The following is a 16,731-nucleotide window of genomic DNA, read 5'->3' as shown; positions in this document are numbered from 1 at the left end:
TATTTGAGATGTGTGAGTTCTGTACAGCCAAGAATGGAACACCTAAGATAGATAATCAGGAACAGGCAGTTATCAACATGGTAGAGCCAGAGGTCAGAGGTGAATGAGGATTTACCTGAACCCCTGTCCCACACAGGAGCAGAGCAACCTCATCCTCACATCTAGGCTTTTGGTTATCCTTTTATAATATGTTTATGCCTTAAAATATGACTCTATACTCATAGTATGCATTTAAAACAGGCTTTTTAGCAGTTGAGTTGATAAGAGGACAGAGCCTTTCCTGTTTTTACATTGATAAATTTTCTCCAATGACTCTATTCTATTCTCAATGGTCATGAATGGAGTCTCTTTATCTATTGGTCTAAGCCCATAATTTATAGGTCCTACTTAGTATCTTTTAAAACAGTCCCTTAATTTTCATTTTCATAGGCTTTACATTTTAATTTCAATGGTGACTTGACAAGACTAAAAGAGCTGGACATCAATTAAATGGATATATCCTTTGTCTACTTTCCAACAGAAAATTTCATTCAAGTTAATAAAGCAGCACAAGTTACAACCATAAGCAAGCCAAAGGAATGCACACATAAAATCAGTCTCAAAATTTTAATCAGTAGCTTGCTGTAATATACCAAGATATAATAAAAGTGGTTTCAACTTCGTATTCCTGGCGAAGCTGACTCGTGTCATACATGCTTAGTGATACACACTTAAGGTTCTCAAGATCAGGCATGCTCCAAATCCTATGCATCTAATTCTGAGGATATATTCTATAATACCTGCAAATTTATTTCCTTGTCAAAAAACCTATTTATAATTTTAAAGTTGGCTTTACTCATAACTACTCTGAGATCCTTCAATACAAAGAGTATTTCTTGTCTCTTCTTTGTATCCATTATATGCAGTAAGTACTGAAATAATAAATGTTTGTTGAGTAAGACCTTGGATAAGATATGGCAAACAGTGTATTATTATAGAGAATGTACCTTAATACAGCCTGCAACAAGGTATAGAGAACAGTCACTGGCATATTTTCTACATTTACAAAGTAAATTAAAAATAATCCTAGGAAGTATTATAAGGATCAACTTCAAGGCATCTTTGGAGACTGTGAGACTTGGCTTCTAGATTTTGCAATGACTCAGTAGTTCTACATACTTAAAAATTATGGCATTAAAAAAAAAAGTAAGCCCCCAAAAGCAATTTAAAATCTGAGAATGAGAAAAAGTTGTTTCCTCTGTGTGTGTTTTAAGATATGAAATACATGTTGTCATTTTTAGTACTACTTTTTAAATTTTGTTGTAAAAGTATTGGTCCTGAGCAACAGATATCAGGTTACTCTTTCCACAGTTTAAAATCTACCTACAAAAACAAAAGTCACAAGTGAACAAAATACAATAAAATTTACCTCGCTGGAACTGGTAGTTTGGGGCACAGAACAGAAGCTTTTGAAGATGTAGTATATTCTGAAGGCTTTAGGTTGTAGCTACATAGTGCTGAGCCTGTTGAAAGAAAAGCTGTATGTTAGCTAAGAGAACAGAGCCTAAATAAATTGTCTCATTGATCCACTGTATTTATTTTATATGCTAATATTAATTCAACATATCGAACTTTCAAATACTATAGAATTAATAAGAATTTGATTTGGTCTTTAATATCAATCCTCAATCATTTAAAATGAATTCCTCTCAGGTAATTAATATGCAAATTTTAATTAATAATATTAAGGTAATAACAACAAGAACTTTATTGAGTGTCTGCCACATATCAGGTGCTATATATATATTTTGTTTTTTTAAGAGTCAACTTTTAATTTTAACTGACCAAACTGTGTCCAAGAATGTCTCCAAACAACACAACAATAGAAACATGACAAAATCCTCCTACTGAAGAAGCCAACCATCTTGGCCAGCCTCAGCACTTCTGAGGATCAGGCCAAGAGCAGCCCATTCCCAAGGCTGATTCTATTCCCCATGCAAGTTTCTCATCCCAGCAGGAAGGTTGGGGAAGGACAAGGGGCCTGCCCTCTCCTTTCATCATACTGGGAACTCTTAGAAAGTCATTGGTGGAGTGGTTGGGGGGAGGGCCCTCTTCTCATCTCATACATATTATTAACTATGTATTGACTACAACTCTATTATGCAAGTGTTATTAAGCCTACTTTAGAAAGGACAAAATAGAGGCTAGGAGATAAGGTACATAACTTGCCCAAGATGACACAGCTGCTATGCAGCAGAGCTGGGGTTGAACCCCTAGATCTCTGACTACAAATCCACCCTCAACTATACTTGCTGTCCCTCTTCCCTATGCTTTCCAGTACTAAGCATTTTAAGTGACTGCACATAGCATATATCCTTTCAGACAATACACCACTTTTTCCTTATTTAAAAGGCAAGAAATACTAGTTGCAAATAAACTTAACAGATTGATTAAAGGACTCTGTTTTCAGATAGTTTAAGACAGCTCATATTCCATCATAAACTGGGTTATGCAAACAGCCATCTATTTCTTGGTCTCTGTGGCTAATAGGTATCTCAATAATATATAAAATTCAGATGGATGCAGTCCACCAAATCCTTGATAAGTCTTATTTTATTGGCCTGCTAATTCTGTCATATGGCAACTAGAATGTTGTCAGGTTTGTCATACAATAGATATCGTTAACTGAGAAGACCTAGGTTCTAGTTCTAATTTTGCTGAGGACCTACTGTACTCTATCAGGTAACCGATTTATATTTTATTAATTATAGTTCCTACCAGATTACAAATTTGGTCAAATACTTATTATTAAATATAAATGGAATAGCTTTGTGTTTATATTACAGTAACAATGGACTTGCACACTGTATGACCACGGAAAAAGTTGAAGAAAAAAGGTGAAGTGAAAACAGCAGGTTTTAACATTGAGCTAATTATAGAAATGTCACGTGAAGATATAAGAAAGAACTAGAAGGGAATACATGGTTGGTCCTACCAACCAAAGAATTTTTAAAAAGCCACAAACCTGCATTTTATTCAGTAATGCTGCTCCAAAACCAGCGACCAACTTGCTAGGTATTTAAGTACGTGGGCTATAAATATCATCATTAAAAAATACATACAGCATCTATTTTATATAAAGATATTTCACGTAATTTGACAATGTAAGATACTTTTTTTAAAAAGATTAATTTATTTATTTGAGAGATAGAGAACAAGGAGAGGGGCAAAGAGAGAGGGAGACAAGCAGGCTCTCTGCAGAGCGGAGAACCCAACGTGGGCTCTATCCCAGGACTCTGAGATCATGACCCAAGTGGAAATCAAGAGTCAGATGCTTAGCCGACTGAGGCATCCAGGTGTCCCTTGACAACATAAAATATTTTAAGAGAGATACTTGAAAGTTACATGGCACTGTTCAAGTTTCTTCAGCTTCTTAAGATAGATTCTGTAGGAAACGAAGTTTCTGAAATTGTTTTTGAACATTCTTTTCCATTTTAATGACTTATTATTTTAAGTTAAGCGTGAATATTAAATAGCTAACTCTTCTAAAATTAGCCTTTCACATTTGAAGATAATGCCACTAGATTCTATTTACAGCAATTTTAGAGAAAACATGACAGCAGTGGCAAGCAAACATTTTAGATTAATCCTGAAATATCTGGGAGTCTTACTATAGAATTGCTCATGAAAAAAACAGCAACTGTGCCAATAACTGCAGAGCACCCAACGTGATCATCAACTTCCTGATCTGAATTGTCAACTTATTTCTTTCAGAGTCCGAGATGGAATCGATTTGCACAATATGAAAGGGCCGAACCAAAGCACTCTGTGTCAGGGCTGTCAAACACACTGCTCCGTCTGAATTCAGTGAACATAATCTCCATCCCCACCCTTTCTTCATTTAAAAAAGGAGGTCAGCAGGTGCAACAGAGTTCAATTTTATAAATACTTTCCCAGGATAATGCTCAATGAAAGGATAATAGCCTTATCTCTGATGGTATTCTGGGACATAGGCCAGTACTAAATAGATCCTGTACTAAATAGATTAAAGGAAAAAGATCTTTACAATGTGTGAGTAGTAACAATCAGAAGAAACCTTATAATGCTTCCTGTTCAAAGGGCTGATGGATACAGAAGTCTCAATGCAAAACATTAAAACAACCCAGTAATGGCAAACATTTTACAATTGTTTTTCTTTTCATGTTTATTAGCTAATGCATTTTCAGCAAACACTTTTAAGGTGGTATCCATCTTATTATTTTTTTTTTATAGTGATAGTATAAACAATACTTAGCACAAGAGGTTTGGTCATAAAGAGTAAGACAAAGTTTTTCTTCTAATGTAAAAGGCAGGGAAAACCGTACTTGAGTAATGGAGTCTAAAACCAAAAACAAAAGCTTATCTAAACCACACCAGAGGCAATTCATGCATCTCAGCCAATGTTATTCAAAATGAGTGATCTTAGGAAGCCAACTTGGGTATATAAACATTTATCTTGGTAAACAGTTGCTATAGTCCCCAGAATGTTTAACTACTATAATTTTTCAAATGCCTTATAATATTCAATTATTTATTCTTTAGCTCAATATCACTTATAAGAATTCCTCTAAGAGGTATGTTTCCATCACCATGCTCCAAACACTACAGATGAAATAAAATAAGTAATACTTCTAAGGCCTTATAAGCAATCACTGACAAATTTAGAAATAAAATTCTTTCATCCTAGGCCACAATGCTTCTTCTGTGCCATTCTTAATAATCATAATCAGACAAATATTCAATAAGCTTCTGGGCAAAAAACATCCATTCCACAGATACCTCAAAAACAACGTTTGAAAAAAAAAAGACATTTCCGTCACCTACTCTTCAAATCTGCTCTGCCTCTCTCATACATCATCTATGGTTGGTAATGGCTTCACCATCCACAAAATCCCCAAGATGAAATGGGAGGTCATCTTCTATTGTCTTCTTTAGCCACCGTCTCCATATAGTATTCAAGACTTCAAATTACCAAGTTCTGGCAATCAGATCTTTCTGTTATATCAGACCTTCAAGATCTCCTATTGGTACAAACTATTCTCCCAAAGGGTTTCTTCTCTGCATGCTGCACACAGCCTTGAGAATGGTCTTTGTAAAATGGTCCTTACTTGTATTATCCTCTGGCCCTCAGAATAATTTCCAAACTCCTTGGCTTCAAAGCTCTCCTAAGGTAGGCCTCCACCAAAAACTCCAGCCTCATTTTAACATAATATACTACTTACAATTCCTGCTGTTTGACAAACTTCCGTGCTTTTCACATGCTGTTCCCTCAGCTTGGATTATCCATTCCTAATTACCATTTGAGTGAGTATTCAAGTTTGAGCAGAATTTCTACAAACTACCAAGCCTCACCATCTTCATCAAGCTTCTCTGATGCACCCAAAGCTCTTTACTGTTTAATTCTATTATACAACTTAGTCTATTATTTTGTGGGTTTTTTTTTTTTTTTTAAAGCTTACATATCATCTCTATTTGTAGAAAGCAAGCTCTTTGAGAACTGGGATCTTATGCCTTCAAAACATGTGGGACTCCTCTCTTCTGGCACATAGACAGTAGTCAAAAGCCATCTGTTGAATACAACAGACATCTTGATTGAAAAAAATGAAATAACCTATTTTTAATCTCTTATTTGGGTGTTACATGTTATATAAAATGTTTATATGCTTTTCACTATTCACTACAAATTATACTATGTAAAACAAAATCTCTCAACCTTGGTATTATGACAATTTGAGCTGGGCAATTCTTGCTTGCAGGGAGCTGTCCCGTGCATTGCAGGATGTTTACCAGTCTCCTTGGTTTCTATCCACTAGATTACAGTGCCCTCTCCCTAACCCTTCACTCAGTTTTGACAACCAAAAACGTCTCCTAACACTGCTATGCATGTGTATGGAGTGAGGGGTGTAGGGGGAGGCATACAGTGGCAAAATTACCCTTAGTTGATAACTAGTGGTCTAAAACACCAAATTATTTGAAACAAAAATACAAAATGGGGTTGGTAAGTTGGAGGCTAATTCTTCTTGCTTTAAAATTTTGCTTGATTTGCTATCAATGATATTAGTAGGACACACTAAATTAAGAGCAAAGATTCCTATAAAAACATACTTTAGAACATTGTAGTTAATAAAAAAAGAAAATCTCCCAATGCAGAACAGTGTTCATTATGAAAAACAAATTACATTGCTGTGTGAGGTCCAATGAATTTAACCCCTTTCTCTCTAATTAGGAAAGCCAACAACCAGGATACCAGTAACCAGCAAAAAAAAGCATGTATTTCCCAAGAAGCACCCATTAACTAGCTGGTGGTATGACATTATCTGTCAACCAGTATTAGCACATACTATGTACCTAATAAATATTTGCTGAGTGAATTAATTTTGGGCATCTATGTGTAAGACTCCTAGGTATTGTGAAGGACAATGAAAAGTTTGTCTTCTATCATGCAAGTCCCTTAAAGGGTACTGTACTTTTTCTTTGTTTCTCTAGCACGCACTTAATGGGTGCTAATTAATTGCTGAATGAAGGAATTACTTAAAATTGCATTATGAAATGTAAAGATTTTTTTTTTCCCTTAACAATCAAGCTTCCCTTGCTGGCTTCTGAGTTGGATGCAATTAAGACAGTTGCTAGGGTTGATCACTTCATTCCTTTATAAATGATATCAAGTCCAATCTTTTGATTCACTGTGCCAAAAAGAAAACATACTAACTCTCTGGTTTAAGTTATATAGTTACTGACTGGCAAGAAAGAGGGTAATACTGGTCATCTATTGATACTAACTTTAAACATAACACCTAGATAATGATAATCAAAGGCTTATTTCTATTCACAAATTTTATCTGATGTACCACATCATCTTTCGAGGTTTTCAAAGACAGAACAACGATTGCTGAGAAAGCACCACGCTGGATGGCCCTACTCAAAGTATGAACACGGTCTAAATGGTAGTTCATAAAGCTCTCAGACTTTTCACAAAATACAGTGCACCAAAGAAGCACTCTCAGATGGGAATCATTTCTCACATACTGGAAATGGGACATGAACAAGAAAAATAAGATTTCTTCCATTTTACTACCGTTAGGAAAAATAAAAATCAGGTAACATAAAAAGTTTGGTAAGAGTAATGCAAAAGGTGTAAAATACTAGCAACGACTGAGAATATGCAGTGGGCTCCCAGCTTTTAGGTTGTTCTTATTTCTAAACTGCTGTTTAGAATTTAGATTGCAAGTGGAAAGAATAAAATGACATGCAAAAGCCAACTGGCACTGTGCTTGGCACAAAGTAGGTACTGATAAATGGCACAGTAGAACAATGCAGGGCTTAAGTCTGATTTATATAGACCCAGGCACCCATCCTGACTAATGAGGATAGCGGAGTAAAGCAAAAGACAAACTAAGGGCCAGACTCAGAGCAGGGAGAGAAGAAGGGAAGGGACTGTTCCAGCAGGCATTACGACCTGGCGTGGCCAGGCTGGGTTGAGGTAAAATTCTCATATCAGGCTGACAAGAGCTTCAGAGGGACGGGCATTCTCTTCCCCCCTACAATGGACACATTAGTTGATTTTTCAAAATTAACAATAATAAAGTATGAAGGAAACTTGTTCACCAGAAACTAGAGGGAAGTAAAATTAGAGTAAGATGGAATTCATGCTCTCCTGAAAATAACTCATGTGAGGGCTCTCACCAGATGGTTGCAGTTTTCTCTGTAGGGCACAAGGTTAGGAAAGACGAAAAACAAGAGGGCTTAGGAAAAAAGAAAAGGTTATGAATAATCACGTGGATAGCTGGATAGAGAGAGAAATGAATGAATAAGATGAACATTTTGAGAGATGAAGAAGAAGATGACCAAAGATTCACATCAATTCTGGTTAGAATGAAGCTAAACATTTTACCCTGGTGGCAACTGATGCTGATTCAGAATTGAGCGAAGGATAAAGTGTGTTGAGAGAATGAGAAATTCTGAAGTGCTGAGAGAAATGAAGAGGGAAGTCCAGGGGCACCTGGGTGGCTCAGGTCATGATCGCAGGGTCCTGGGATAGGAGCCCAGCCTCCAGCTCCCTGCTCAGAGGGGAGTCTGCTTCTCCCTCTTCCTCTCCCCCTGCTCGTGCTCTCTCTCTCCTCTCTCTCTCTCTAGTAAATAAATAAAATCTGTTTTTGTTTTTTTTTTAAAGTAGGGAAGTCCAATCCATTATTCTTTCAAAAAACATAAATAGCTACTATGTGGGGTCCTGTACTGGGCTTGCATATACAGAAGTGAAGAGCGCAATCCTGCCACACAGGAAACTCATGCACTATTGCAGGAAGATAATAAACAAAGAACCAAAAAAGTTTAGTACTGAGTCATAGTACTTGACAACTTTAATCTTTAAAAGACAATTTTTAACTTATTCTCTAGCATACTTACATTCGTATCATATAAAAACGACAAATCATAATAATAAAGTGTATGCTTGTACAGCTACCACTCAACTCATGTGTCAGAATTTAGACTTTTACATTTGTCTAAATTCTTCTGCTTGCCTTTTAAAGCTCTTTGTAATATGGCATCTCCACATGACCATCTCATGTCCAGCTATTTCTTCTAAATTTTCTATTTTAGCCGGACAGATTTGACGGAGGCGTTTTACAAACTGCAGTGTCCAAGAAAACAACTCCTCTTTCTTATCTAAAAGAAAGAGTTGAGGAAATATTTTTTGCCTCATAAATGCATTTCTTACAAACATTATTACAGGAGCCTAAAAGTTAGCTTTCCCTTATAAAGATTTTAAGTAATTTGTGAAGGTAATAAAAGGTCACACAAATGGATAGTTGTAAATGCTAAAAAGCCCTTTCAAATGTTGTCATGGAAACTTAAAACTCTTTGAAATGATTTATATTGTCGTTTTTAGTCTGGTAAGAAAAATGTTGTTTTACCTTATATTTTAAATTAAGGTTTAAAATTATCATTTAAAAAGTTACTACTCTAAACAGGATCTTTCTCTTTCATGATCTTTTTTTTTCTTTCATGATCTTTTTAACTGTAGTAAAATACACATAATAAAACATTTACCATTTTACCACCATTTAAGTGCACATTTCAGTAGCTTTAAATACATTCACGTTGTTGCTCAACCATCACCACCCTCTACCTCCAGAACTTCCCATCTTGCAAAATTCAACCTCTTTACTTATAAAGCAGTAACTCCCCATTCTTCTCGCCCTGCAGCCCCTGGCAACTACCATTCTATTCTGTCTCCATGAATCTGACTACCCTAAGTACTTCATATAAGTAGAATCATACTGTATGTGTCCTTAGGTGACTGGGTTATTTCATATAACAATGTCTTCAAGATTCATCCATATTGTAGCATGTATCAGAATTTCCTTCCTTTTTAAAAAAAAAAAAATTGTGGTAAAACATGTAATACAACAATGACCATCCTAACCAGTTTTTCAGTGTATATAGTGTTAACTATATGCATATTGTTGTCCAACAGATCTCTAGAATTTCTTTTCATCTGAAAAACTGAAATTCTATAGTCAGTGAAAACCATCGCCCTATCTTCCTATTACTGGCTTATTTCACCTAAAATAATGACTTCAAGGTTCATCTATGTTGTAGTGCATATGACAGGACTTCCTTGTTTTTTTAAGGTGAATATTCCATTGAAGGTTAATACCATGTTTTCTTCATCCATTCATCCATCAGTTGCTCCCATCTTTTGGCTATTATGAATCATGCTACAGTGAACATGAGTATACAAATACCTCTCTGAAATCCTGTCATCACTTCTTTTGGATATATACCGGAAAGTGAGATTGCTAGGTCATATGGTAATTTACTTTTTCTTTTTTTTTTTTTTTTAAGATTTTATTCATTTATTCATGAGAGACACAGAGAGAGGCAGAGACAAAGGCAGAGGGAGAAGCAGGCTCCCCACAGGGAGCCCAATATGGGACTCGATCCCAGAACCCTGGGATCACAACCTGAGCCGGAAGCAGATGCTCAACCACTGACTCACCCACGTGCTGCAGTAATCTACTTTCTAAAAGACTATTTTTTAGAGTAGTTTTAGGTTCACAACAAAATTTAAAGGAAGGTACAGAGGTTTCCCACATACCTCCTGCCTCCACACATGCGTAGCCTCCTCTATTATAACTTCCCCACCAGAGTGGTACATTTGATACAACTGATGAGCCTCCCTTGACACATCGTAATCACCCAAAGTCCACAGTACTAGGGGCATGGACAAATGTATAATGATGTGAATCCATCATTAAAGTATCATACGAAATATTTTTACTGCCCTAAAATCCTCTGTGGTAATTCTATTTTTAATTTTTTAAGGAAACTCCAAACTCTTTTCCATAACAGACACACAATTCCATATTTCTACCAATGATGTACAAAGATTCCAATTTACCCAGAACTTCACCAACATTTGTTGTTTTCTGTCTTGTGGTGTTTTGGGTTTTTCTCTATGAAGCTGTCCTAATGTGTGTAAGGTGGTATCTCACTGTGGTTTTTATTTGCATTTCTCATATGATGAGTAGATTGAACATTTTTTCATGTCCTTACTATTGGCCCATCATGTATCTTCTTTGAAGAAATGTCTATTCAAGTCCTTTGCCATTTTTGGCCACTTTGGGTACTTTTTTTTTTCCTGTTGTGTTCTAAAAATTCTTTATATATTCTGGATATTAATCCTTTATCAGATATATGATTTGCAAATCTTTTCTCCTATTTACCTTTTCACTCTGCTGTGTCCTTGGATGAAGAGAAGTTTTAAATTTTGATGTAGTCCAATTTACCTATTTTTTTCTTTTGTTGACTGTGCTTTTGGTTCCGAGCCAAGAAATTATTGTCAATATAATGTCATTAAGTTTTCCCCTATGTTTTCTTCTAAGAGTTTTATAGTTTGCTCTCACATTCTGACTCTGTTGTGGATTTTGGACAATTCTTTCTTACAGGTTTGGAAATTCCCCCACTTAAAACTAAAATCATCTGTTCCTTCCAAATCAATATCCACCTCAAATGATAGACAAAAGAGGGAAAAAGGATAATGCACAAAATAGACACAGAATTCTCTCCATGACAAGAACAATGTTGGAATTAAATCTTACAGGTCCAGTATTAAGTCACCAATCCAAAGAACAACATAGATTTCTTTTTAAGAAATTCAGAATTTTCAACTTTGGGTTGCTACTAAAATAAAAGTATTTAGGTCCCTCCACCAAAGGCTCCCTTCTTTATTACAATTTCATAGTTTTTCTATTGCCTTTTAAAATATTTATCTTCTCTATCCTCCACTGCTGTGTTTCTTGAAGCTGCCATTATTAATACTTTTTTTTTATGCCTAACACGTTAACTTATTTTACAAACAGCTGCCTCAAAAGCCTAAGGGTGCCTGTATAGTTAGGCACCAATTTAAGAAGTCTGTTTTCTGGAATAATATTTATTCATTAATATTCTTGAACACCTGCTTTGTGTAAGACACTGTGGAAAAAAAAAAGCTGCAAAACTCACCAGAAAGGTCTTATACACTGCCTTAATAGGCCATACTCAGTATCATAATCACTTAAAAGGATAATGGCCTGGAAATAAACATACCAGCAGGGCGGCATGGGGCATTTCTTCCCAGATCATCACAGCAGGCAATACAGTTGACAATGAACTAACTCTCTTCTGGCCCTCCAGATGACATGTCAAGTTCAAGGGACCAAGACTCATACCCAGTGGGTTCAAGAAAACGTGTTAGAAGATAGTTTGACACTAGGTCATAGCTTTGAATGCCAAGGTAAGACATATAGTGCTTTCTTTTTTTTCTTTCTTTCCTTTTTTTTTTCCTCTGATGACTTCTAAGTAAGGGATTGATAGGATTGAAACTCTGGCAACATTAATATGGCAGCAATATGTAAGGGGCTAGAAGTAGAGAGAGACTACAGGCAGGAAAATATTACATTCCATTGAAAGAATAAGAACATTAACAGTAGTAATGTAACAGGGGTAACCAACACTTTTCTTTTTTTTTTTTTTTTTACCAATTTGCTATTTGCCAGACACTCTACTAAGCATTTTTCACTTATGAGGTCCTTATAACAACCTATGAAATAGTTTTCGTACAAATATTATCTCCTTCATAAATGAAGAAATTGAGGCATCTATAGATCAAGTAAGTAACTTGCCCTGGGTCTCATGGCTAGTAAGTGGTAGGACCAACATTTGAACCCAGATAATCTGGTTCTAGAGCCAATAATCTTAATCACTCAATACCACCACCTCACAGAGTGAACTGTGCATGCTCACGCTGCCTAAGATTTTAGAAAAGCCTGTAAGGGATAACACATTCCTCCCTAAGAAACTTGATAATGAAAGGGCCAACTGTTGCACTATTAGACTCAGCAAATCAATACATGTAAGGATATCCTGGGGGAATAAAAAATGAGGGATCCCTGGGTGGCACAGCTGGTTAGCGCCTGCCTTTGGCCCAGGGCGCGATCTTGGAGACCCGGGATCGAATCCCACATCAGGCTCTCGGTGCATGGAGCCTGCTTCTCCCTCTGCCTGTGTCTCTCCCTCTCTCTCTCTCTGTGACTATCATAAATAAATAAAAATTTTTAAAAAATGAGATCTTGAAGGATAGTGGGTACCTCTTTATTCAGTGCCCACCAAGTGCCAAAAATTCATGCATCATCTCATTTATTCCTCACAATTACCTATAAAGGAGGTATTGCTTTTAATCCATTTTTTCCCCCAGATGAAACAATCTAGTTCAGAGGCTATACCTTCTGTCCCTCATTACAGAGCCAGTTAGTGACAGCAGTAGAATCAGAATCCAGTCACATTAATCTCATTCTCTTCCCACCACCTCATGCTGAGGGCATGGAGTGTTAGGATAAGAATACTGCCAGTCTGGAAGGACGTGTGGTCCTTCTACAGAGACCAACATCTCGGGAAGAACTGGAGCCACGTAGAGGTGTGTGTGCAGCTACGTTCCTAAGCTGTCTCTTCACCCAGCTAGAAGTTGTACCAAATGCATGCCTGAGTTAGCCCTTGTTCCTAGGAACCAAAATGAGCTTGTCAATTCAGGTAGGGTGAAGGTAGCTCCAAGGATCCCAGCACACAAAATGCAAACATGAAACCTCATGGAAGTTTAAAACTACAGGCTAACAGTTTGTGGCCCTCCACGAAGAGAGGTTAAAAACAAAATTCTCTGAAGAGAACTAAGGTAAGTCAGAGGGAAGTGAGGACAGCTCCTGGAAATTGGAAACCCAAGGGAATGGAGTCAGAGATCTGGAAATGGACTATGTTTTCTCAACTAATTCGTTTATGTTTAACCTCAAAGTTTCGCAAAACTTTACTCTTAGAAAAATGCTTATGTGGGCAGCCCAGGTGGCTCAGCGGTTTAGCGCCACTTTCAGCCCAGGGTATGATCCTGGAGACCTGGGATCAAGTCCCACGTCGGGCTCCCTGCACGGAGCCTGTTTCTCCCTCTGCCTGTGCCTCTCTCTCTGTGTGTCTCTCATGAATAAATAAAATCTTTAAAAAAATAAAAAAATAAAAGAAAAATGCTTATGAGACAGTGTTAAATTTAAAAAAGCAAAATGCACCAACATAATTCGAAGATGGTAGAATTTTGGTTTTTACTTCATTTTCCTTTTCCTGAATATTTCAAATTTCTTATAATAGACATATATGATTATCCAGGAATAAAAACAAAATATACTCATTGAAATACTTTTAATCAATACTTAGGAAGACAAAAAGAAAAAAAAAACATTTCACAAAGAATAGTCTCTAGTAATTCCCAAATGCTCAAAGAGGCTACTCAAAATCACCTGAGACATTTATAAAAAAGAAAAACAACAACAACAACAAATTTCCAGAACCCAAAGACCTACTCAGTCAGAATTTCCCTGGGGGGAGCCTAGGAATCTGGAGTTTTAACAAGCTCCCCAGGTGACTATAATCTTTTTCATCAAGAAAGTCCAAAAGCACTTTCAATTCTCTTTCTCTTTTTTAAGGTTCTTTGATGATCTAACACTAGTTATATTGGAAAGCAAATACAATTTTCAACAGTGAGAGGAAATGACCAGCGTGAGGACCTGGATGGCCTCATGTCTCACCATTCATCTCTGCAAACTTCTGAACATCACTTAGGGTTTTCAATTCTTGTCTTGGACATGCTGTTACACAGAGTGCTACAGACTTGATCTTTCGGTTTATCAAGTCCAGATTGCATGGATCCAAAAAGAACACATACCTAAAGCATGGAGAAAAATATTGAGATGTTATTTCACAAGAACACATTCTGGTCCACTGCCTAATTTGACTAAGCCTAAAAGCAAAGAACATCTATTCCATACTCATTCACAAATTTTATCAAAGATGAACAGACATTTCACCACTCTAATCAGTTTTCTTTTAATTAATTAATTGTAAATAATGGGGGCTGGAGGAACTGGAGGACTTTTATCATGATGCATTTTTTTAATATTTAAATTTCTGTAATGTATACTTTATAATTAGAAATTATCTATTTTAGTTTTTAAATAATTAATTTGTTTTATTTTTTGTCAAACTTGTGCCTAAAAATTACTAGAGTATCCTAAGACTGCCGAATAACATGAATTATAGTTTATATATAAACATTAGCTAACGAAAATATAATTATATAAAAAGTAAAATTATAAAAACATAAACTTTTGCTAATGAATATGTAATTGTAAAAATGAGTTATAAAATTATATAAAATTGAATATATAAAGTTATGAGTTATAAAATTATATAAAATTGAATATATAAAGTTGAATGGAGACTAGAGGGGAAAACATCAACATTTTAACTACAGTCATCTCTGGATGTTAGAATAAGGTGATTTTAATTTCTTTCACTTTTCAGAATTCTCATTTTCTAGAAAATGTAAATGACTTTTGAAAAGAGGTAACTATAATAAATATTGTTTATTAAAAAGGTCCATTACATATCAACAAAATAATGTCCAAATCTTAAATCATCCCTTTTATATGCTATACATTTATATTTTGGAAAAGGAAAGATTAGTCAGAAATTACCCTGAAACAGATTTTTTTTTTAATGTTAAAAAGTAGAAGAGAAGGGATCCCTGGGTGGCTCAGCGGTTTAGCGCCTGCCTTCGGCCCAAGATATGACGCTGGAGTCCCAGGATCGAGTCCCACATCAGGCTCCCTGCATGGAGCCTGCTTCTCCCTCTGCCTGTGTCTCTGCCTCTCTCTCTCTCTGTGTCTATCATGAATGAATGAATGAATGAATGAATGAATGAATGAAATAATCTTTTTTTTAAAAAGTAGAGGAGATGGCAAAGATTGTGGATGTTCTCATCTACCCAAAAAGGAAGTAAGAGCCAAATACTCTTAACTGAGAAAAGCAAGGTCTACCATGGATCAGTGGTGTGGGAGGTACAAGTAGGAATGCCTTTAAGTAAGAGAGCAGTTAAAAGAACCTCCGGTGCGCTGGTTTCCATTCTACTGGGTCCGCAGAAAGTTTTATGAAATCATCTATCTGCCAACAGCCTTCCCACGTTGTTAAACTCTGTTGCTTTGCTATATAAAATAGGATTCAAATCAGGAAACATAACCAAATATAAGAACTAGGTGAGAAAATTGAAAAGCAAGTCAATACACATGCTGGAATGGACAATATAAAACGATACCAGAAAAAAAAAATTAAACTGAAAACAAAAGTGCGTATGTCACAGGGAGGAGGACCTGAGAGGCCTTTTTAGGTGCAGTCATGTCACATACTGCAGAGGAGCCAGGTTCAAGCACGAAGGCCAGGGATAAGCTACAAACCACCAAACTAAAAACAAACAAAAAAACCCCCAAATTTGTAACAATGTTCATGACTCCAATACCATTAATGTTCTACATAGATAAGAAGAAAGAAAGAAGCCAAGCAGAAAGATGTTATTTGGAAGTGGAATTCACAGACTGTTCCTGTGTCTGATGACAGGGAACTAGCACACAGAGAAAACCTTCTGACCATCTTTGTGTGGAAACAAGTGCTCCCCTACTCCCTCTCTCTCCATCGATCCTGTGCATGGGAGTGAGCTTGCCATGCCTGGGAAATCTGGCAAGGGACGTGGCACGAAGCCAGCTCCAGGGCAGAGAACACACAGGTCCTTGTGGGAAGTGTCATGAAAACTTGGAATCATTTACCAGCACCACCAAGGATAAACAAGAACAATAAAAAATAATGGCAGCCAAGGTTTATTGAGTACTTACTATGTGCCAGATGCTGTATTACACCTTTTACACATATTAATTCACTCATCACACAGTCCTCACCACAATCCTGCTGTCTGTTTTTGTGGGGAGCAGGCAGGTGGGCTGTGGAACTGGGGTGGGAAGAGGAGTTAGATGCACAGTTCTAAGTGATGAGCAATGCCTGGAGAAGTATCTGCAGAAATTACATGACAGGGACGCCTGGGTGGCTCAGTGGTTAGGTGTCTGCCTTTGGCTCAGAGCATGGTCCTGGGGTCCCGGGATTGAGTCCCGCATCGGGGTCCCTGCATAGAGCCTGTTTCTCCTTCTGCCTATGTCTCTGCCCCTCTCTGTGTGTGTCTCTCATGAATAAATAAATAAAGAATCGAAGAAGAAGAAGAGAAGAAAGAAGGAAGAAGAAGGAAGAAGAAGGAAGAAGAAGGAAGAAGGAAGAAGAAGGAAGAAGGAAGAAGGAAGAAGGAAGAAGGAAGAA

The 16,731-nt window shown here is 36.7% G+C and overlaps 1 protein-coding gene across 5 annotated transcripts in view; it reads right to left on the bottom strand.

The window, feature by feature from the left end:
* The window catches only part of SLC44A1 (solute carrier family 44 member 1), a 191,948-nt gene that overhangs the window by 87,449 nt on the left and 87,768 nt on the right, over window positions 1-16,731 (bottom strand). For all 5 annotated transcript variants that reach the window (XM_077912771.1, XM_077912770.1, XM_077912773.1 and 2 more), the window contains 2 exons: window positions 14,124-14,260; window positions 1,409-1,502 (listed from right to left, as the gene is read on the bottom strand). In XM_077912771.1, coding sequence (XP_077768897.1) covers window positions 1,409-1,502; window positions 14,124-14,260 — 231 coding nt within the window. The remainder of the gene's footprint in view (window positions 1-1,408; window positions 1,503-14,123; window positions 14,261-16,731) is intronic.

Source organism: Canis aureus, chromosome 10 (genome assembly GCF_053574225.1).
Source record: "Canis aureus isolate CA01 chromosome 10, VMU_Caureus_v.1.0, whole genome shotgun sequence".
NCBI lineage: Eukaryota > Metazoa > Chordata > Mammalia > Carnivora > Canidae > Canis > Canis aureus.
Note: the sequence above shows the minus strand (reverse complement) of the source record. Positions and strands in the feature narration are given on the sequence as shown.